The 24290-nt window shown below is 42.0% G+C and overlaps 1 protein-coding gene across 2 annotated transcripts; it reads right to left on the bottom strand.

Annotated features, from left to right (window-relative positions):
- Positions 1-9052: 9052 nt before the first annotated feature.
- Positions 9053-23985, bottom strand: LOC307170190 (complement factor H-related protein 1-like). 2 transcript variants are annotated; one of them, XM_079891241.1, is made up of 9 exons: positions 23758-23985; positions 21845-22045; positions 21596-21766; positions 12001-12177; positions 11758-11919; positions 11441-11620; positions 10119-10313; positions 9497-9682; positions 9053-9339 (listed from the first exon to the last, which is right to left on the bottom strand). In XM_079891241.1, the coding sequence occupies exons 1-9, from the start codon at positions 23825-23827 to the stop codon at positions 9146-9148; spliced, it is 1536 nt and encodes a 511-aa protein (XP_079747367.1). In that variant the 5' UTR covers positions 23828-23985; the 3' UTR covers positions 9053-9145. The 2 variants fall into 2 exon arrangements, with proteins under 2 accessions (XP_079747367.1, XP_079747368.1); XM_079891242.1 differs by having other exon boundaries at positions 9057-9339; positions 11785-11919; positions 23758-23881.
- Between the last annotated feature and the right edge of the window lie 305 nt (positions 23986-24290).

Raw genomic sequence — 24290 nt, 5'->3', positions numbered from 1 at the left:
GGCAACCAGTCTTGGGCTACAGGGTGATATGGCTGCTGACATATAACATATGACATATAATCTATAAGTTCATTAAGTAAAACAAATGAGTGTAATAATCTATAAGTTCACCGCAACTTAGCCAACATCCTAAAGATAAATGCTTATAGTTAGAAGATATGTTTAATAAGAGAAGTTTAATCACCGCTTTTCTTAGCGTCTTTTATGAAGCAGGCCTCTGCTGTGAATAATGTGTGTAACACATCAATGAAAATTGACATTGAACTTGACAGCCTCAGACGGTGACGTCATCGGAATGCGTGCTCGTCAGATGTGTCACAGGTTCTTTGGCCCTGTCCCAAATGGCACACTTCATATGAACTTTTGGTCTTGTGAACTTACAATGGCTGCCGCCTGCCGCGATATGCACGTTTGCCGAGCCCGCACTAATGTGAGCTTTAAAGCAGACTTCTTCCCGACAGTCCAATAGGCGTTACGTCATGAAAGTGCGGACTCAGAGGTAGACCGCGTGTTTAGTGTTTAGGGTGCCATTTGGGACAGGGCATTTGTCTACAGAAAATACTGTGTGTGTGTGTGTGTGTGTGTGTGTGTGTGTGTGTGTGTGTGTGTGTGTGTGTGTGTGTGTGTTCACAAGCTCTCAAGCTCTCTCTTGCTCCTCTCACTCTTGTAAAAGAAAAAGAGAGGAATAACAATAAGCGACATACAAGGTAAGAGGTGTGTGTGGAGGAAATGGGGGAACAAAACCTGCCTGGTCGTCAGGGCAACAGTCAGCTGAGCCTCGAGGGGGACTTTAATCATGTTAACCTGCGTACTGTCCTTCCCAAATTTTACCAGCATGTAACATGTCCAACCAGAGGTGATAAAACTCTGGACCATGTTGACCATGGACAGTAACATCAGAGGGGCATACAAGGTCTCCACTCATCCCCATTTAGGGCAGTCTGACCACCTGACCCTCTTTCTCACACCAGCGTACAGACCTGTGTTTAAGAGATCTGTGCACAGTGAAACTAACAAAACTGTGGCCTGCTACTGCAATTCCACAACTGCAAGACTGTTTTGAGCGCACTGACTGGGCACTTTTCTCACAGCAGAGTCTTGAGGGTTACTCCTGCACTGTTCTGCACTACATTAATACCTGCATTGACAACGTCACTGTCGAGAGACAGGTCAAATGCTATCAAAACAGCAATCCATGGATGAACAGAGAGGTCAAGCTGCTGCTGAAAAACCGTGATAAAGCCTTTAGGGCCGGGGACATGGAATTATACAGCACCGCCAGATCCAAATTAAAGACAGGCATCAAGGAAGCAAAAGTGGCCTACAGGAGGAAGATCGAGGGGCACTTTAACGAGGGGGATCCCTGGCGCGTTCGGAAGGGAATCCAACACCTCACAAATTTTAAGGGTTCAAAAGACCCAAGACTAAGTTCCAGCAGCAATTTGGCCGAGGAGCTCAACTATTTATTTGCGTGCTTTGAGATGAATGGGACTAGGACTGAGTCAACATCGGCCACACCAATAACACTCTTGCCCACAGATGCCCTGACATTCTCTTTGAGCGCAGAGGAGGTCAGGAGGGCTTTTCTTGGTGTGAACCCCAGGAAGGCTGCCAGGCCCGACGGGATCCCTGGGAGACTGTTGGGGGACTGTGCCAACCAACTGGCTGAGGTATTCACTTCCATCTTCAACATCTCTCTGTCTACCTGTTCCATCCCCAAGTGCCTCAAATCTGCCATCATTGTGCCGATCCCGAAAAAATCAGCTGTGAGTAGCTTCAATGATTATAGACCAGTGGCCCTCACTTTGAGGCGCCTCAAAATGGCGGCGCACATAGATGCTGCGGCTCGGTGCTCTCTCAGTTGGTGCTACAGTTTGCGTTGTTTTTTTGTGTTTATATATGTCCTGAGTGTTTTCTGTCAGGCCAATAACATCTACGGTCGGCATGATCTCCTTAAGATAGGAGTCTCCTTAAGACGGCTCCTCGTGGATTATCATCCCCGCCGGAAAGAGGCGAAGGTGGTGTAGAGAGAGGAGGCAGAAGCGGGGCTGCAGGGCTGGCCCATTCGCCAGGCTACGGAGGCAGCCACTTAAACCTCCGCTTCCCAGCCTGTTTCTTGCTAATGCTTGATCACTTGTCAACAAAATGGATGAGCTGAGGCTACAGATTGCAACCAACAACACCGTAAAAGATTGCTGTATTCTGCTTTTCACGGAGACCTGGCTTCACCCACTTATCCCGGACTCGGCGATGGAGCTAACAGGCTATACCAGGCAGCGACAGGACATAAGAGCAGAGGATGGGGGCTGTGTGTGTACGTGAATAACAACTGGTGTACTAACACAGTAACTGTGGACAGTCACTGCTCCCCGAACTTGGAGTATGTGTCTGTGAAATGCAGACCCATTTACCTTCCGAGAGAGTTTTCTGTTGTCATGATAACAGCTGTTTACATACCACTGGACGCTAATGCTAAAATGGCTAGCAGTCATTTGCATAGCAGCATTACCAGCCAACAGGGTAAATATCCTGACGCTGTACACATTATAGCAGGGGATTTCAATCATGCAGACTTGAAATCAGTACTCCCTCATTTCTATCAACATGTTAAATGCACAACTAGAGGAAATAAAACTCTGGATAAGGTTTACTCTAACATCAAACTTGGTTATAGGGCTAAACCACTACCTCACCTGGGCCAGTCTGACCATTTGTCTTTGCTGTCAATTCCTGCATATGCCCCCCTCAGGAAAAGTACACCCAACATCACAAAAACTATAACAATCTGGCCTGATGGAGCCATCCACCGGCTGCAGGACTGTTTTGATAGGACCAACTGGGATGTGTTTTTACATCAAGACCTGGAGATGTTTACGGACAGTGTACTGTGTTACATACGTCACTGCATAGGCACTGTTACCGTGGAAAAACAGATCCGGGTCTATCCCAATCAGAAGCCCTGGATGACTCGGGAGGTACATCGGCTGCTGAGGGAGAGGAACACTGCCTTCAGGTCTGGTGACCAGACCCTCTACACTGTGGCCCGGGCTGACCTGAAAAGAGGCATCAAAAGGGCCAAGTTGGATTATCGGCGGAGGACTGAGGCATACCTGGGAAGTAATGACAGCAGGCAGGTGTGGCAGGGAGTCCAACAGCTCACCAATTACAGGTCCACCTTAGGAGCAGCTGAGGGTGAGGCCTCGCTGGCAGAGGAACTGAACACTTTCTTTGCCCACTTTGAGGTGGAACCAAGTATGGCAGCGACACCACACCTCACGGTCCACAGCAACTTCACCTTCACTGAGCATGAGGTGAGGCGTACACTGCAGGCCGTGGACCTGAAGAAGGCTGCTGGGCCAGATGACATCTCTGGGCGTGTTCTAAAAGACTGTGCGGATCAGCTGGCTGGAATCTTCATGAGGATTTTCAACCAGTCCCTGGCTGAGTCCACAGTTCCACCATGCCTGAAGTCCTCCACCATCGTCCCCCTGCCTAAAAAAACTCATATTTCCAGCCTCAACGACTACCGGCCAGTCGCACTCACCCCAGTGGTGATGAAATGCTTTGAAAAGCTGGTCCGGGGTCACATTACATCATGCCTGCCAAAAAGCCTGGACCCACACCAGTTCGCATACAGAGCTAAAAGATCCACAGAGAGCGCTGTAGCTACAGCCCTTCATGCTACGTCGGAACTACGGAACTACGTACGGATGCTCTTTGTGGACTATAGCTCTGCTTTCAACACCATCCTTCCTCAAAAACTGATGAACAAACCGATGGACCTAGGCATTCCTTACCCCACCTGTATGTGGATTAAAAGCTTTCTCACTTGTCACACCCAGAGGGTGAGAGTGGGCCATCACACATCTATGGCCCTTAGTCTCAGCACCGGCTCCCCACAGGGCTGTGTGTTGAGCCCCCTGCTGTACACTCTCTACACGCACGACTGCACCTCCACCCACCACAATTACATCATAGTGAAGTTTGCGGACGACACTACAGTTATGGGGCTCATCACTGGAGCAGACGAGTCAGCTTACAGAGAGGAGGTTAAACATCTGTCGGTGTGGTGTAGGGAGAATAACCTTCTCCTTAACACTGTAAAGACCAAGGAGCTGGTGATTGATTACAGGAGGGAAAAGACTGACATCGCACCACTCATCATCAGCGGGGATCGGGTGGAGCAGGTGTCGGACTTCCGTTTTCTGGGTGTGCACATTGAGGAGGGTCTGACATGGAGTGTAAACAGTGTGAAGGTGCTAAAAAAGGCCCAACAACGACTACACTTCCTGAGGGTCCTCAGGAGAAACGACATCACTCAGAGACTGCTGTTATCCTTCTACAGGTGCTCCATAGAATCTATCTTAAAGCTACACTGTGTGATTTTTACCCCCATCTAGCGGTGAAATTGTATATGACTACCCAGTGAATATTTGTTTCTGTTCCTCTCAATTCCGAGGGCGTTTTCACTCCTACGGTGGCCGTATTATTCCAAGATTAACATGGCTTCCAGTTATCGACTTCGTCCATGACAATAATAAACAATACGTCTAAAATGAATAAAACTACAGGACAGATGTCAGGAGGTAAACGTCACCCTTGGAATCGGCTATCCCAGCATAATCAGATTAGGCTAACGTTACAATGTGTACAAAGTAAAAGCAATTAAAAATAACTAAAATTTACAGTGTCCTTTTTTTATATAGCTTAAAAAATTGTGCCTTTAAAACTATTCATTACCTGTGATCCGTCGCAGCACAGATTTATGTTACAAGGTAAAAACAACTTTTTCACCATTGACGCGAGGATGAAGTTATACTAGAGGTCGTTCTGGCGTTATGCACAACCATGCTATGGTTAGACAAGCAACTATAAAACTTCGAATTTACACAAATGAATTACAACAGGCTGAATTACCTGTCGAGAAGAAAGCAGGCAACCTCGGCGTCCGTTTTAAAATCTTTTCTCCTCATGAGCTCTTTCCATCTGGGAAAAGTTACTCCAATATTGTCTATGGTCTTGCTGATTTGTCTGTCGCGTTGACGTTTTAATTCTCTCTTTCAAATGTGAGTACACACACACACACACACACACACACACCACACTATCTTTCAAATCTGCCGGCACTCGCGAGCTCGCGAGTAATCTCCCCCTCGCATTCGTCACGGTGTCACTGAGTGAAAAACGCAAAAGGCGAAGCTTGAATTTACAGGCATGTCCCTCTTTGGCTAATGTAGTTTCAAGATGGAGGGGCAACATGGCGACCGGCATTCGAACCCCTCACCCGTATGTACTTTCAATGGCAGATTATAAACTTAAGAGAATACTTTATTACTTGAAAGAAGTAAATATACATTAATGAGCACATATATTTTTGAAAGAACTAAGTGTTTTTTGCTAAGAATCAACTAAAAAAGTTACACAGTGTAGCTTTAACATACTGCCTATGTGTGTGGTTTAGCAGCTGCACAGTAGCCCAGAAAAAGGCTTTCCAACGGGTCATTAACACGGCCCAGAAGATGGTCGGTTGCCCCCTCCCTACAATGGATGACCTTCACAGTGCTCGCTGCGCTAAAAAAGCTCAGAGCATTATTAGAGACACTTTCCATCCCGGTCACTCCTTGTTTGAATTGTTGCCATCAGGCAGACGATACAGGACAATCAAATCAAGAACAAACAGACTTAAAAACAGTTGTTATCCAACAGCAATAGTATTAAGAGCAGGCGCGCTCAACTCGCAAAATAATTTATGGGTGCGAGTAATAAAAAACGTTTATCAAAAGTAAAGATGAAAAACCGCACTCTCAGGTTCTATTTTCATACATTTATTATTACTATGTCCTCACAGACGCGTTTCGGCCTAAGCCATCATCAGTGTGTACTATGAAACACCGAAAAGATTGTTTTTTAAAAGAAACACATCGCAGGTGAACCTCATTCCGCAAATCATCAGCACCTTCAGGTGCATCAAGTTACCAACATTGTGGAAACACCAGGAATAACACAACATACCATATGTAATGTCCATGTGACCCTTATGAACAATTTATACAAAAAAAAAAAAAAAATATCCTTCCTTTGTTGTTTACTTGCTCAAATGCCCATGTGGGCTCTGTTATGTTGGTAAAACAAAAAGAGAGTTAAGAACAAGATTACACGAACACAAAAGTAACATACGCAATCACGATATTAAGTCACCCGTGGCGAGACATTTTAATGAGTTTGGACATGATATCTGTACTTTGAAATTTCAAGGCATTGAGTTAGTTAAACCTTTTCAACGGGGTGGAGATAGGGAGCGTTACCTTCTTCAGCGAGAGGCATTTTGGATTTATACACTTCAAACAGTATTCCCTAATGGTTTAAATGAAGAATTGCCTTTGAATTGTTTTTTATGAAATCATGTAATTTGTCATTGAAATCATGTAAAAATGTATTTATCATGTATTCTGAAATTAATTTGTTTATACAGTTCAAATAGTATACCCTAATGGTCTAAATGAAGTATTGACTTTGAATTGTTTATGAAATCATGTAATTTGAAATTATTATTATTTTTTTTTTTTTTTTTTTGTATTTACCATGTATTCTGAAATGAATTTGTTTATACACTTCAAACAGTATACCCTAATGGTTTAAATGAAGAACTGTCTCTGAATTGTTTTTTATGAAATCATGTAATTTGAAATTAATATTATTATTATTTATTATTTTTTATTTTTTTGTATTTACCATGTATTCTGAAATTAATTTGTTTATACACTTCAAACAGTATACCCTACTGGTTTAAATGAAGAATTGCCTTTGAATTATTTTTTATGAAATCATGTAATTTGAAATAAAAAAATTTTTATTTATTTTTTTTTATAAATTGTTCATAAGGGTCACATGGACATTACATATGGTATGTTGTGTTATTCCTGGTGTTTCCACAATGTTGGTAACTTGATGCACCTGAAGGTGCTGATGATTTGCGGAATGAGGTTCACCTGCGATGTGTTTCTTTTAAAAAACAATCTTTTCGGTGTTTCCTACACACTGATGATGGCTTAGGCCGAAACGCGTCTGTGAGGACATAGTAATAATAAATGTATGAAAATAGAACCTGAGAGTGCGGTTTTTCATCCAACAGCAATAACCACCCTCAATGCCATAAAAAAAAACATTCTTAAAACAATACTATATAGTCAGATTGTGCAATAACTATGACAAAATGAATGGTGGTATGTGTGTGTATCTCCAATAGGATGGGGAGGATGTGTTGATTATTAATGTTGTATTTATATAAAAAAATTGTTTGATGCACTAACTGTCTGGCACTTTTAAATTTCGTTGTACAGGTTACAATGACAATAAAGGACTATACTATACTATATACTTCCACTGTCATGAAGTGCTTTGAAAGGCTGCTGCTAAATCACATAAAAGCTTCCCTCCCCTCCACACTGGACCAGCACCAGTTTGCCTATAAAGCAAACAGGTCAACCGCGGATGCCATCAACACAGCCCTGCACTGTGTGCTGACCCACCTTGAACATCCTGGCACTTATGCAAGACTGTTGTTTGTGGATTTTAGCTCTGCATTCAATTGCATCATCCCTGGAAGACTGGTGTCAAAGCTACTCGGACTGGGCATCAGCACAAACATCTGCAGATGGATCCATGACTTCCTTACAGACCGTCCCCAGTCAGTTCGTCTGGGCTCCCAACTTTCCTCTGTTCTCACACTCAGCACTGGGGCCCCCCAGGGTTGTGTGTTGAGTCCCTTACTCTACATCTTATACACTCACGACTGTACCCCAGCTCATGAAAGCAATAGTTTTATTAAGTTTGTGGATGACTCCACTGTAGTTGGACTTATCCATAATAAGGATGAGTCTGCCTACAGGGATGAAATCCAAAAACTCTCCATCTGGTGCTCCACCAACAACCTGTCTCTCAACACCTCTAAGACTAAAGAGGTGGTGATAGACTTCTGTAGGAAGAGGACTGACCTTGCCCCGGTCTACATCAAGGGAGACACTGTGGAGAGGGTTAAGGACTTCAAATTCCTGGGGACATACATCTCACAGGACATCACCTGGGCAACCAACACTACAGCCCTTGTGAAGAAGGCTCAGCAGCGGCTGTACTTTCTCAGGTCACTTAACAAAATTAACCTCTCCCAGAAGTTGCTTTTATCCTTTTACAACAGTTCTATCCAAAGTATCATCTCACACAACATTCTGGTGTGGTTTAGTAGCTGCACCACTGCTGACTAAAAGGCACTGGACAGAGTTAGGAAATCAGCACAAAACATAATTCACATACAGCTCCCCTCACTCACTGACATATATCACACCAGATTCCTGCAGCGGGCAAAAAACATAATTCAGGACTGTTCCCACCCAGGTCACAACCTCTTCACTCTGTTGCCATCTGGAAGGCGTTACAGATCTTTCAAGGGTCGCACTTCTAGACTTTTGAATAGTTTTTATCCAAATGCTATAAAGCACCTGAACTCATGACCATTTGGATTGCACTGCACTTTAATGACTGTGTTTTATTTTTATTTTTATGTGCCACCACCAGGGGAAGTGCATTTGAAATTTAGTTGTTATATGCAAAGACAATAAAGGCAATAATAATAATAATAATAATAATAATAATAATAATGGCTCATTTTACTTTCTTTGCCATTGACATCCGAGTGATCTGACTGAAGAACAAACTTTCATCTGACGTCTGTGAAAAAAAGATGCGCTTGACCAGCTCGCGTGTCTGTGCCGCTGTGCGCTCAATCCACTGCACGTTTTTCTCTTATCAGCTTGCGCACCACAGCTATGGCACTTAAGAGCTATTAGCACTTTTCTCTTTGTTCTTACAGGCTTTTTGCAATCTTTTTGGGAATCGGTTTTATTTATGTATTTATTTATTTATTTATTTTCATACACATTCTCACTTAGCTGGCATTAAATAAGTTAATGTTTTTTTTGTTTTGTTTTTTAAGCACATTTTAAACATGTTGATTTTATCATTTATTAAGTTTTAACTGCAAGAATTACAAAACAGAGAAACTGAATTTTAAAAGGTTTTATTTTGATTTGATCCATTTGTTTTTTATTAGTAGTACAGCTGATACATCAGTGATGTTTTATTCTCCTTGTCACACACACTCAGGCAAATTCATCACTCCATCATTACAGTATTGTATTAGGGGGATACTGCCTTTTAAATATTTGCCCCTCTGACATGCAAAGATGATTCTGTCCTCATGTGGTGAGAATATCTTTTCCCGTGGACGCCATTGCAGCTCTATACCTCTTTTATCCATTTCCTCCACCGTCACTGAACAAGGCTCTGAAACAAACAACATCTCACTGTCACTCATTGATTCATCAACACAGCCTATAACTACAAGATTACATCAAACTTACAAATAATAATAACAATAATAACAATAAATACTGTTAGAAAAGACTCACATATCTTTGTTGTATAGAGTGTCCATACTTACTCAAACACTTAATATTCCCTCTCCATTCGCCTTGTTCACAGGTCATGTATTTGGAGTAGGGGTGACGCTGAACCAGTGTGTATTTATTAAAGCAGACGTATTCAACTCTCTCCCCTGAATTGTATTCAGGTTTTGTCATTTCTGTTGTATCTCCAGAGTCCACTTGTGGTGGAGGTCCACATTTTTCTAAAGGGGAAAGCAAAGTTATTTATTTATTTATTTTTAAACTCTTTTTAGATCACCAAAGAAGATAATAACATAGAACATACTATTAATGTAATGCACATTATTAATATGAGAATTTGTGATCATTTTTCTAAAATGCTTTAAAATGTCTTTCTGAATTGAAATGATCTGTGGATTTTTCCATAAAATATATTCTAACTAGATCTAAATTTGAATCAAAATTGCGTTTGTCCATGTAAAATTTACTCCCACAGTGTTAGTGCGTAGCTGCTGTTGCTAGGTTATTCTGGGTTGTTACTAGGACATCTTCTTTGCCCAAATCAAGAGAGACGATGTGTCGATGAATTACGATGAAGTTGAGCATTTACTTTAACATGAGCAATAGTACTTGCAAACACTGCTAATAAAACTAAACTAAATAAGCATATAACCTTACCTCTTACACATTTGGGGAAAGGGCTGCTCCATTCTCCATTTGGCTGACAGGTGATTTCTCTCTGTCCTTTTAATATCAGCAATTGTCCATTGCATGAAAATATTAACTTATGTCCAGGTTTGACGGGACCCTCAATATCAGGGGATCGCTCTATTTTTAAGTCTTCCACTGTTGTGCTTAGAGGACACGTTGCCTCTAGAGAAAGCAGACATTTGATCACATATTTATCTACAGAGAAGCTTTTATACTTTATGTGGCCCTAACTTGCAATAAGTGGTTTAGCATAACAATTACATTTTTGACATATGATATTTCACAAGCTGCATTACAGCCAAGAAAACTTGGAGTTTAAAGGAGTTTACATCTATCCCTAACAACCTCATGAAACTTTTTAAAATAATGCAAATCTCAATTAAGGTCTGTTAGCTTGTGAGAGATTTGTGATACAAATAAATAAATAAAACAAATGACATTTTTCCACTTAATTCACAATCATTCCCAGCAGTTGTTCATCATGGATCTAGTAAATTTGTATCTATTATGTAAGTAAATGTGATTTTATATTAAGTTATTTAAGTAACTCTTTTGTGCAGAAAAACGTCCCACTCCATTTTCCATTTTCACAGATCCATCGTCCTACTGGAATTTCATTATATGGCTCAGTGCACTAGAATTTCGTTATTTTTGTACATCTTTCTCATGTGCCCAAAATTTCTCAAGAAAAAATATATCTGGGGAGAGACTGTGGAGTCAGATACATTATTTAAAATTTTCCTCATTAATAGCTTCAGATGCATTCAGGTGTGTACATTATACTTAGTGTCCCTACTACTTTATTTAAAGAGTTGCTATCATCATTTGGTTTTGTGATTTGTTTTTGTTTTCCGATTATTGTGACCATTTTTAAATCACTCAATCCTTTTTCTCAGGTTAGAACTTTTTTTACAAGAAAGTAGTATAGTACAGTGGCACTAAAACACTCATTTTATTTTGATTCTAGAGAGCATTTGATTAGACAAAAAACTGTGTAGCGCAGGATGTGTCATCCAGCATACAGTATACCAGCAAGCTGATAATGTTTATTATTACAATAACATATTAATCTAGTACAGATGGACAAAAAGTACCAAAACTCAAATTATGATTTCACAGGGTTTTTGATTTATTTTATAATTATTGTCGTCACTATGACAAACTTATCTGGGGACTTGATATTGAATTGATATTCATCTTGATTGTCAAATACCTTTTCTCTTTTCCCCTCCTATTTTTTATAATAAGTAGTTTTAAAAGACAGTTATCATCACCAATCAAAACCTTACCTTCACATGTTGGTGTTTCTTCCCAAGTTCCATTGCGGCAGAAAACTGTAGTTTCCCTATTCATTAACAATGAGCTCCGACATACATATGTTACACTAGATCCATGTGCATACAATTCTTCAGGTTTAGATGTTATGAATGCATAATCCACCTTTGGAGGAATGTTACAACTGACGCCCACTAAAAAAAAAAATGTTTATGGAAATTCATGAAATCCAGTAAGACTGAGATTAACATTGTCAATAAATAGTGTCTATTTTCCATTATTTGCTGTCGCTGCTCCCCACAAACTTGCAATAAGAGTTTGAGAAGCTCACCCTCACAAACTGGTTTCTCCCATGTACCTCTGATACATGATATGAAGCGTTGAGTTGATTTGAACCCTGGATCACATTCCACTTCAGCAGTTCCTTGATCATGAAGGCTTTGCTTTAGTTTCCCATGGTGAACACTGGGAAAAGCACCACATTCTTCCTCCCCTGTAAAGACAGAAAACAGGAAGCACATTTCAGGACACTATCATTCGTGAGACACCTGAGACTGACAATAATAAAACTCACGGATGCACCGAGGTTCTTTAGACCAAGAGCCTTTGCTGCATGCCACTGAATCCCACAAGTTCCCAGTGAAGGGTTTATAACCCGTGTTGCAGAAGTAAAAGATTTCTTCCTCATTGGAGGGGAGGCTGTATATCAACCCGTTTTCCACGGATAGATCACGACACGATCTCTGCTTTGCTGCGAGGAAACAGTTGAAAAACATAAACATTCTGATCCCATATGTTTTGAGTCGTCATTATTATTATTCATATTAGTATCCCACCCCTATTTCAAAACTGTGAACACAATGTTTTTACATTCTTTACAAGTGTAAAGAGCTGCGCGTGTAAACCTCACTCTCCTGGCCTCAAGAGATGCACTAGCAATTGACTCTAGAGGCTGTGGTCTTTAGAGTCCTTGATAGTGTGTCCGCCTCCCACGCCGGAGTCCCCGGCTCGAATCCAGCAAGGAGCAGGTCCAATAGGACCAGTTACACAAGTACAATATAATCTGATATAACCTGTCATGTAGTTCACTATCACTGTTTCACCATCAGCGTATGGAGATTTGTAAACTGGTTCTAAGTTTCCATATTTAATGTTTTCTGAGAAGCAGAAACGCCACACAACGCCACAACCAGGCATACTGGCCATCGGGACTACCGGGAGATTCCCGGTCTGTGTGGGACGGTGCGTGATGTATTTTGTTTTTAAAGGGGTCATATAATGCCATTTTTGTACAAGCTAATATGATTCTTTAGGGTCTTAATTAAAAGTTTGTAATATACTTTAATTAAAAATTCTCATTAGTATTGTAAGAAAACACTAATTTTACCTGGTCAAAAACAGCTCTGTTTTCAGCACGCCGTTTAAGTGCTTTGCTCACCCCGCCCCTCTGTTCTTTGGGCGTTTTGCCACAACAACACACGTGGAGTGTTGCCTTGACAACAGTTGAGGGTATATTTTGAAGAATGGCAGCGGGAGTCTCTGAGGACACTGTGCAACCGTATCAATTTGAACCGGAGTCGGAAAACCGGACGTTTCTGAATGGTTGGTTAACGTAATGTCACTTTGATCTATCTTTGTATGTACTGGCAGGGTAGAGTAGTGAGATACGAACGCTATGTGTTTACTGATGTATTACGTTAGTTCATTGACAGATTGATGTTACAGCTAATGGTCATGAAAAACTTTTTTTCGGTAAATGTAGGCTTGTCCATGATGCGTAACGTTATCTATGCACTGTTAGGTACAACTGTCAGGGCTGAAGCACAAAAATTTTACTGATCTGTTTAAAAAATAACCAGTCTGTGAGACTATGACAGTCATTAGGCACATAAACAACACATACTCAGACAGGAGCTAATACCTTTTTCAATGTTCTCGTTTATAAAGCAGTCTGGTGAAATGATTCGCTCAAACATGGAATCAATATTTTATTTTTCATTCAGTTCTATGGAACATACTCAGATTTAACAGATTTATTTTTTGACTAATTATCAAAATAATGTTTAGTCATACAAAGCTATTATTACCAGAGCATGTGATCAGAGCAGGTCATTTTACCATTGTTGCCCAGCATGGCTATACCAGCAAACAGAAGTCTACAACTGAGAAATTTCACATTATTTGAGTGGACTTTGCTTTTCCAGTGCGTGATCGGTACATGATTGGAGTGTTTGGGCCGTTAACGACAGAGCAGAACGCGCAGCGCAAACACGGAGCGGAACATTGAGCAGAGAGCGCAGCAGCGCGCCGACACACACACACACACACACGGAACGGAGAGCGCGGCGCACACACGGAGTGGAAAAGACCCGCTTGTAAAGTTACTATACTATGGCAAGCGGGACTGCATATTATTTTCAATTGCAGCCGCAACAGGAAGTCATTAAAACGAGGCAAAAAATGGTTCTGCGTCAATTGCGTAATTTTTTTTTAATGCGTTAAACATCTCAAATTAATCGCAAAGATTGATGCGTTAATTCCCCCAGCCCTAATTATAACTATTATTAGTGTAATGTAGACAGACACTAACTAAAAGAGGATTGAGTTTTTCTTTGTTCAATTTGCACACTGAATATGGGTTGGAGCTTTTAATTTTGAACTCTCAAAGTGCACCAGATTGATGAATTTAACATTAAAATGCACAAAATTTTCTTCCAGGCGGGCATGCCCCCGAACCCCCCTAGAGGACCCGAAGTCCACCCACCACAGTTTTACTAAAAATCCTGTGAGAAACAGGTATTGCTATGCCGGTATATTACAGAAACAGGTATTGCTATCATGCAGGTTTGCACTGCACAACATCAGGAAGATCAGGCCTTTCCTAACTGAGCATGCAACACAACTTCTCGTCCAGGCCCTGGTCATTTCTAGGCTTGACTACTGTAATGCTCTTCTGGCCGGACTTCCAGCATGTGCAACTAAACCTCTACAGATGATCCAAAATGCTGCAGCCCGTCTTGTCTTCAACGAGCCAAAGAGGGCCCACGTCACTCCTCTGTTCATCTCTCTGCACTGGCTACCTCTCGCTGCTCGCATCAAGTTCAAGGCATTGACGCTTGCTTACAGATCTATCACAGGCTCAGCTACCTCCTACTTTCACTCACTCCTACGAGTCTACATCCCTGCCAGAAGCCTACGATCGGCCAACGAGCGACGTCTCGTGGTTCCATCCCAGAAAGCCACAAAATCACTTTCCAGAACATTCTCATTCACAGTTCCATGCTGGTGGAACGCTCTCCCCACCCTCATCCGGAATGCAGAATCCCTGACAACCTTCAAAAAACATCTGAAAACCCATCTCTTCCGGGAGCACTTAACCTCATAAAAAAAAAAAAAAAAAAAAAACACCTCCCCTTTCCCTCTAAACCTCACTTATCGGGCTTATGCTACTCTGAATAATGCCTGAACTTTGTATCTTGAGCACTTCTTGCGCTGCTTTTTGTTTTTTGCCTCTTCATGATGACTCGCTTAATCTAGTCCTACTTTGTAAGTCGCTTTGGATAAAAGCGTCTGCTAAATGACTAAATGTAAATGTATGCCAGTGCAGCTTATAGCTTGTTTTAGGATTCATCACTCTGGGGTATAGATTTTTTTATAGTAAATTGTTTTAATAAATGACCATTTTTTTTTGTCATTTCATCTGTTAACTACTCACTCATTACATGGCATTAGTGGTTTTAAGGAAAAGGAGTTGGTATACATATTCAATGGCGTGCAAAGATGGGTGGTGTTTATGATCATATGTAGTGGGCCAGTCTGGGCCAAAATGCCAGGGCCGATTTTTTGTCCCAGTCCAGCCCTGGACACAACTGTGTATATTAAATGCTGAAGTACTTGCACTAGTCAACACTCTCTAGAGATACAGTTAAATGTTTTGGGAAGTGCATATAATAATTATTTTCAAGTCAATAAAATCAAAATGAAAAAGACATTAAAGAAAAACAACCAAAAGACGAAGTCGAGGAGTTTCACAAGTGTCTTTGTTGGTCTGTCTCTGATACTCTTGTCTGCTTGGGGATCAACAAGTTAATCATTTATCAAAGTCAAAGAGAGGTTCCCTTTCGAAAGGGAACTCTACACTACGTCAGAATGACGCTATGGGGAACGCCTCAGGCGTGACAGGTGTCTGAAATAAATATCAACTCACGTCAATTATGTTGACCGGCGACAGCCCGTGAATCATCAGCTTGATTGATTAACGCGCAACCTGGATGTATAAAGGGAAGCCTTGCATACATGACAACATCTTTTCGTCTTCAGGGACTGTTTGTCTGTATTGAGAATATCGCTGAAGCGCGCGGGAGGCTCTCGAGAGAGCCTCTTGTGCAAACTGTGAGCGTTTTTTATTTAAAAATGCTCCGCTTTCGCGGATCCTTTTCTCGAGGGAGGAGGGTTCAGCATCTGAGCTGTGGTGCGTGCGATCTGTGAAACAATACTGTTTGGGTACGAGGCGTTCACAGTCAGTTCCTAAGGGTGCTGGCAGTGTTCATTAAGAAATATCTCGGCGCGCGTGAGAAAGAAAAAATCCGTGCGCTGTCGGATGTTTCAACCTCGCACCTGTTGACTTTCTTCTCGAGGGATGAAAGCCAAATATTTTTTAACGGCTCTTTTCTCGCGCTTGCCGAGGCAGTGTGTAGATTACGAGAACGTATAAATGTTAAAACAGTATTGTCTGGTGAGTATGGCTGCATTTAATTCTATGAATTAAAATGATGGAATATTATCTGACTTTTAAGAAGTTAGATATTTAGTATTTCAGCCTATCATCCAGATCGCGTTATCCAGTGTTTTTGGCTGCATTTTAATTGAAAAATGAGCAGTGAACAAAAAGAGCAGGTGTAATTCTGGTCTTTTTGTAAAATGTGAAATTAACATATTTCTGTTTCTTTTCAGACCACATCTCCTGTTTTAGAGTCTGGGGCAAAATGTTATGGGAGTAAATCTAAAGATTTTTTCGATGGTCAGGTAGTAGGTCTTAACAGGCCTCCTTGACCAGACAGTCCCCATTTTGCAACCGGACAGTGCTTGGGCCTCCCTGAGGTGAGCTCCCAGGAATTGACTGTCAAGGAGTAATGTGGTTATCAGGTTATAGGCCTCACTAGGCCTTCCTGAATATGAGCTTCCACATACTATGGTTAAATGAGCTCCCACATATTATGGTTATCAGGTCATAGGCCTCACTAGGCCTTCCTGAATATGAGCTCCCACATACTGTGGTTATCAAGTTATAGGCCGCTCCAGGCCTTCTTGAATATAGCTCCCATATAATGTGGTTATCAGGTCATAGGCCTCACTAGGCCTTCCTGAAAATGAGCTCCCACATACTGTGGTTGAATATGAGCTCCCACATTCTGTGGTTATCAAGTTATAGGCCTCACCAGGCCTTCTTGAATATGAGCTCCCACATACTGTGATATGAGCTCCCAACATTCTGTGGTTATCAAGTTATAGGCTTCACCAAGCCTTCTTGAATATGAGCTCCCACATACTGTGGTTATCAGGTCATAGGCCTCACCAGGCCTTCCTGAGTATGAGCTCCCACATACTGTGGTTGAATATGAGCTCCCACATACTGTGGTTATCAGGTCAGAGGCCTCACCAGGCCTTCTTGAAAATGAGCTCCCACATACTGTAGTTGCCAGGTTATAGGCCTCACCAGGCCTTCCTGGTTATGAGCTTCCACATGTCAGGTTACAGGCCTCACCGGCCTTCCTGAATGTGAGCTCCCACATACTGTGGTAATCAGGTTACAGGCCTCATCAGGCCTTCCTGGTTATGAGCTCCCACATACTGTGGTCGCCAGGTTACAGGCCTCATCCGGCCTTCCTGGTTATGAGCTCCCATATACTGGGATATCAGGTTACAGGCCTTACTAGGCCTTCCTGAATATGAGCTCCCATACACGGTGGTCGCCACGTTACAGGCCTCGCCAGGCCTTCCTGGTTATGAGCTCCCACATACTGTGGCGCCAGGTTACAGGCCTCACCGGCCTTCCTGGTGATGGGCTTCTACATGTCAGGTTGCAGGCCTCACCCGGCCTTCCTGAATGTGAGCTCCCACATACTGTGGTCATCAGGTTACAGGCCTCATCCGGCCTTCCTGGTTATGAGCTCCCACATACTGTAGTCGCCAGGTTATAGGCCTCACCAGGCCTTCTTGGTTAGGAGTTTTTCACATGTCAGGTTTCGGGCCTCGCCGGCCTTCCTGAATGTGAGCTCCCTCATACTGTGGTTGTACATGAGCTCCCACATACTGTAGTCGCCAGGTTATAGGCCTCACCAGGCCTTCTTGGTTAGGAGTTTTCACATGTCAGGTTTCGGGCCTCGCCGGCCTTCCTGAATGTGAGCTCCTACATACTGTGAGCTTCCACTTACTGTGGTTATCAAGTTATAGGCCTTACCAGGCCTTCTTGATTATGAGCTCCCACATTCTGTGGTTATCAAGTTTTAGGCCTCACCAGGCCTTCTTGAATATGAGCTCCCACATACTGTGGTTATCAGATCATAGGCCTCACTAGGCCTTCCTGAGTATAGCTCTCACATACTGTGGTTGAATATGAGCTCCCACATTCTGTGGTTATCAAGTTTAGGCCTCACCAGGCCTTCTTGAATATGAGCCCCCACATTCTGTGGTTATCAGGTCAGAGGCCTCACCAGGCCTTCCTGAATGAGAGCTTCCACATATTTTGGTTGAATATGAGCTCCCACTTAATGTGGGTATCAAGTTATAGGCCTCACCAGGCCTTCTTGAATATGAGCTCCCACATACTGTGGTTATCAGGTCATAGGCCTCACTAGGCCTTCCTGAGTATAGCTCTCACATACTGTGGTTGAATATGAGCTCCCACATTCTGTGGTTATCAAGTTTTAGGCCTCACCAGGCCTTCTTGAATATGAGCCTCCACATTCTATGGTTATCAGGTCAGAGGCCTCACCAGGCCTTACTGAATGAGAGCTTCCACATATTTTGGTTGAATATGAGCTCCCACATGCTGTGGTTGTCAGGTCACAGGCCTCACTAGGCCTTCCTGAGTATGAGCTCCCACATACTGTGGTTGAATATGAGCTCCCACATACTGTAGTTGCCAGGTTATAGGCCTCACCAGGCCTTCCTGGTTACGAGCCTCCACATGTCAGGTTACAGGCCTCACCGGCCTTCCTGAATGTGAGCTCCTACATACTGTGGTCATCAGGTTACAGGCCTCATCTGGCCTTCCTGAGTATGAGCTCCCACATACTGTGGTTGTATATGAGCTCCCACATACTGTAGTCGCCAGGTTATAGGCCTCACCAGGCCTTCTTGGTTAGGAGCCTTCACATGTCCGGTTACAGGCCTCGCCGGCCTTCCTGAATGTGAGCTCCTACATGCTGTGAGCTTCCACTTACTGTGATTATCAAGTTATAGGCCTCACCAGGCCTTCTTGAATTTGAGCTCCCACGTGCGGTGGTCGTTAGGTCACAGGCCTCACCGGCCTTCCTGAGTTTTAACCTTCCACAATTAGTGGTCACCAGGCTTTAGGCCTCTGCGGCCTTCCTGGTTATGAGTTCTTTCATGTCAGGTGGCAGGCCTCACCAGGCCTTACTGAATGAGAACTCCCACGTATTGTGTCTATCAGGTTGCAGGCTTCTTCTGGCTTTCCTGATTATAGGTTCCCACGTACGGTGGTTCCCTGGTTACAGGCCTCACCAGGCCTTCCTGGGTTTGAGCTTTTACATGTCAGGTTACAGGCCTCATCCGGCCTTCCCGAATGTGGGCTCACACATACTGTGTTTTTAGAGTGATGAAGTACGAGCAAACCTTTACTTCATTCCTTTTTGGTACATACGTTCCGTACCTTTTTTAAACCATGCTTATGGTAAGTCACACGACTTATGTCTTGTGTATTTTCTAAATCCATTTTCTATGGTAAGGGTCATGCGCGTATCGCTTCTGTCCCTTCCTATGTGGCTCAGACCCTGGTCTTACTTCCTGTCGTCACTTTATTACGACAGATGTTTTTCTCTAGCTAACTTCCACATTCTGATGAGCTCCCACACACTGTGGTCACCGTGTTACAGGCCTCACCGGCCTTCCCGAGTATGAGCTCCCACATGCTGTGGTCGCCAGGTTAGAGGCCTCATCAGGCCTTCTTGGGTTCAGAATGGCTAAGTACATGCACTTTCTTTCATGTACTTTCTATTTCCATTTTTTATGGTAAGGGTTGTGCGCTGTACGCTTTATTCCCTTTCTGAAAGTGAGCTCCCACATCCTGTGGTCGCCAGGTTAGAGGCCTCACCGGCCTTCCTGATATGAGCTCCCACATGATGTGGTCGCCAGGTTAGAGGCCTCACCGGCCTTCCTGATAGGAGCTCCCACATGCTGTGGTCACCAGGTTAGAGGCCTCACCGGCCTTCCTGATATGAGCTCCCACATGTTGTGGTTGCCAGGTCAGAGGCCTCACCGGCCTTCCTGAAGGTAAGCTCCCACATATTGTGGTTGAATACAAGCTCCCCCATGTTGTGGTCGCCAGGTTAGAGGTCCTACCAGGCCTTCCTGGAGGTAGCTCCCTTTAGGCCCTCACAGGCCTCCTCAGTGTTTTGAAACACAAACACTGGGTAGATCCATGGATCGAGTAGAGAGACTCCCCTCGCTGGCAAGGGTTGTAAAGCACTATGCTGAGTCATACTCTCCAGGATGTCCCGTCTCTGAGATCCGGGCTGAGTGGTTCACTGCCTGTTCTGCAGTCCCTCGGGTTGGATGCCTTCTTAAGGCAAGTGTCCAGAGGCTCTGTCTTCAGACAGACAGGAAGTGGCCAGACTCTAGTGTCTTATGTAGTGACACCAGGTCAGGCCTGCCTGGTGGTATTTCAGGTGGCACGCTCCCCTGAATAGTGACTGGCTGGGAGTCCCCTGGGCCCCCTAGCCACACTCCCTAGAAGGGACCCCTTCTTTTGGAAGCTGTGGTCCTAAGCCTTTGAGCTGGCCCAGATATACCCCCCATTAACTATGTTCTGGCGGTTTCTTGGTTCATTAGCTTGGGTGATGACCGGTAGGGAGTGCTGTCACTGACAGCCCGATGTGACCTAAGGGTGAGTGGTTCCAGTGTTTTCTGAATTACTGGTTCGGACAGTTGTCACTGCCTTTGGGCATGCACTCCCCTCAGCATGGTGGCGTTGGTATATCGTTCCCCATAGCGTCATTCTGACGTAGTGTAGAGTTCCCTTTCGAAAGGGAACGTCTCAGGTTACGACTGTAACCTATGTTCCCTGAGAACAGGGAACGAGACACTACGTCTTCCTGCCATGCCTCGGGGCCTGCCTGCAACAGTCCCTTCAGACGATAGGATGTTGTCATGTATGCAAGGCTTCCCTTTATACATCCAGGTTGCGGGTTAATCAATCAAGCTGATGATTCACGGGCTGTCGCCGGTCAACATAATTGACGTGAGTTGATATTTATTTCAGACACCTGTCACGCCTGAGGCGTTCCCCATAGCGTCATTCTGACGTAGTGTCTCGTTCCCTGTTCTCAGGGAACATAGGTTACAGTCGTAACCTGAGACGTTTTTCTTACACCGGACCACTCTGTGCACAAGCAATATTTTCACTGTTCGCTCTTGTTCTTCTTGGATCAAATCATAAAATATATTGTAGTGAATTAATCTGTCGGGCATTGGAAATGAGTGAGATTGAAAAAGATTCACACGCTTTCAAACTTTTAAACAAATATTTCAAATGTAGTGTATTTTGTTACATTTAATTTGGAGAATCATTCAATCAGAATGAAGTAAAATCAAAATTCTGAGAATTTCTATAATAATACTACTAATAATAAATAATAATAATAAATAAAATCAATTATAATAATCATTAATTATACAAAAATCATTGCCGTATGCCTGTCCATTCAGTCTGGGAATTACAGGTGATTTGTACAGGCTGCTCTGGTTCAAAACCAGGACGACATTTATATTGTATTCTTGAATTGATGTTGTATTTTGTATCTCCTGCATTTGGGATGTTTGGTGCTACACACATGTTTAATGTAAACAAATATTCATCATAAATTGGAATTCATATTATGTCATAATAATCCATTTGCACAAACTGTAACATTAATATCAGCCCATACCAGCACACAGTGGATTAGGTGTCCATCCGTCTCGTGTGCATGTGGCCACTGCTGACATTTGATCATATCCAGACATGCAATAGTAAGATCTTTTTGCTCCCAATTTCAGATCTCCCCAGAAGCTAGAGGGGTCATACACATGCTGGTCACGTGGAACTCCACATCTAATATCTGAAACAAGATTTACATTATTTAATAAAATGCAGTAAGTTCAGCACTAAATGCAGAAGTGTTTCTCTATAATCTTACCCTCACAAATAGGCTCATAATCCCACTGTCCATTCTCTCGACATGTAAATGATTTGATGGTTTCTTTTTTTGTTTGAAAGATCCAGTGTTTTTCAGTGATGCAGGTGATCTCCACACTTTCTCCAGCTCTGAAAATAGTTTTACCCTCTGGGTTGATCTCTTTTACTCTGAATGTGGTTGATTTAAGCTCACATGTTTCTTCTGTACAAGACATAATTATGTAGAAATAAGGGTAAGAAGAGATGAAGCATAAAAAATGTGTGAAACTGGATTAGCATGCTTTGTCTTTTGGGGGAAACAAATGATTCTGACAATAAATAAATAATAATAATAAAAATCCTAAAATGGGGAAAAATATAGCTTGCCATTAATAGAGTACAATTTGAATAAGTCCCTAAATAAGTATAAGCACATTTTCTATTTTGAGAACTTTTAGATATATTTGCTAAACTATTATCTGGAAATTAAGCAAGCAATTAAAGTAGCTACTGTATCTGTGTGAAAAGCAAGGGAAAGAGAAATAGTTAAATTGGTGTTTTGAATAAAGCTTAGAAATCTGTGATCATTCAACCCGTTGGGTGAAGATACAAACAAACAAATAAACAGTGAAATGAACCTTTGCACTTTGGAATGGGGTGACTCCATTCGCCCGTCTCTGTGCAGTGAATGTCACTACTTCCGTCTATCTTTGTGTCATTAGATACACACTCAAAGTGAATAACATCACCATAACTTCCTTCCTCTGTAATCTCCCAATCACTTTCCAATCATAGTAACAACAAGCTACAACCCAATTTTCCTCAAAACGAGTTTATAATATAAATTGGTCTCTATGAGCAGGCGGCAGAGAGAAAAGTCTGAAGGGACCGTCTGCCTGAGCTCACAACAGGTTTAGCAAAAGAACGCAAACATCTTTGCTAGAGAACACAGAAGTTTTGCGAGGGAACGCAAGCGATTTGAAAAATATTTTTTTTCTCCCATCCTTAATTGTTTCCACCACCATGTCCATTTAGGGCCTTCATACATTTCATACAATATAAAGAGAATAAAAAGCATAAAGCACATTTACCCTTTCTCACAAGTATACAACACTGTTGCTCCAAAAACAAACTCAGATCCTGATATAAGACTAAAATCACCATTTGCTGTGACCCCTGGGTGACTGCATTTTATCTCTGCAGAACAACGACACAACTGTGTATATTAAATGCTGAAGTACTTGCACAACTAGTCAACACTCTCTAGAGATACAGTTAAATGTTTTGGGAAGTGCTTATAATATAACAATTATTTTCAAATCAATAAAATCAAAATGAAAAATAACCAAAAGACGAAGCCGAGGAGTTTCACAAGTATCTTTGTTGGTCTGTCTCTGATATTCTTGTCTGCATTGGACATGAGTGAGATTGAAGAAGATTCACAACACTTTCAAACTTTTAAACAAATATTTAAAATGTAGCTTTAAATCTTTATTTTGTTACGTTTAATTTGGAGAATAATCCAATCAGAATTAAATGAAATCAAAATTCTGATAACTTCTATAATAATACAAATAATAATGATAATAATAAATAAATAAAAAACATTAAACAGCCCTTTTCTTCATTTTCTCTAGTCATGTAGCACTGATTTCATTTTTTTCACTTTTCTTCTGAATAGGCAGCCACGATTTATTGAAAGCCAATTTTGCCAGCAGTGAATCTATACCAGTAAAACCTGGCACGCAGTTCACTTACATTGTTTCAATATTCCTAATATGAAGCTTTCCAAACTGGTTCTATGTTTTCCGAGAAGCACAAACAAACGTTACACAAAGATGTAGTCAACACTCTTTAAAACAACTTAAGGTCATTTAAAAGTGTTGGACGTGTATATAATACAAATAACATTCTACTAAAAATGATTGAACTCACCTTGACCTTGCACAACAGTAACAGAAAATAGAAAACAGGAAAAGCTGATGAATTGTACAGGAACTCTCATTTTGAACTCTCATTTCACAAATGACTGTAACTTGTTTTCTCACTCTGTTTGTATGATGGGGAATCAAAAAGTGAATCATTTACTAAATCAAAAGGAGGACTCTTTTATACAAGACCACTTTGTGGATGTGCAGAAGGATATTTTGTTTAAAATCCCCCTGTAGTCAATAATTGTATCCCTTAAAACTCATCTTTGATCACAAAAATGACATAAAAAAAAAATCCTGTGAATTTTATTTATTTATTTATACCTTAAAATAGCTTGAATGTAACTCTACACCCTTCCTTCATTTGCTTTCAAGTCAAAAACATCTAATTGAAAATGACATTAAGATGAATAACAATAACATCAAAAATAATAGCTTGCCTTCACTGCGCACAACTAAAGGAAAATCACCAAAAGACAGAAGTTCTCATTTTGAGTTCACATCACAAGTAGCTTTTTTTTTTTTTTTGTCATTTGG

The sequence above is a fragment of the Squalius cephalus genome (assembly GCF_949319135.1).
Source record: "Squalius cephalus genome assembly, chromosome: 13".
Classification (NCBI taxonomy): domain Eukaryota; kingdom Metazoa; phylum Chordata; class Actinopteri; order Cypriniformes; family Leuciscidae; genus Squalius; species Squalius cephalus.
The sequence above is the reverse complement of the archived record's forward strand: the minus strand, read 5'-3'. Positions and strand labels throughout refer to the sequence as shown.

Excerpts from the sequence above, each read along its gene's own strand:
- LOC307170190 (XM_079891241.1), bottom strand. The coding sequence starts at position 23,827 with ATGAGAGTTCCTGTACAATTCATCAGCTTTTCCTGTTTTCTATTTTCT. Across the intron at positions 12,178-21,595 it reads ACCTAATCCACTGTGTGCTG|CAAAGCAGAGATCGTGTCGT; the intron begins GTATGGGCTGAT and ends GTTTCCTCGCAG. Across the intron at positions 9,340-9,496 it reads AGGGAATATTAAGTGTTTGA|AGCCTTGTTCAGTGACGGTG; the intron begins GTAAGTATGGAC and ends TGTTTGTTTCAG.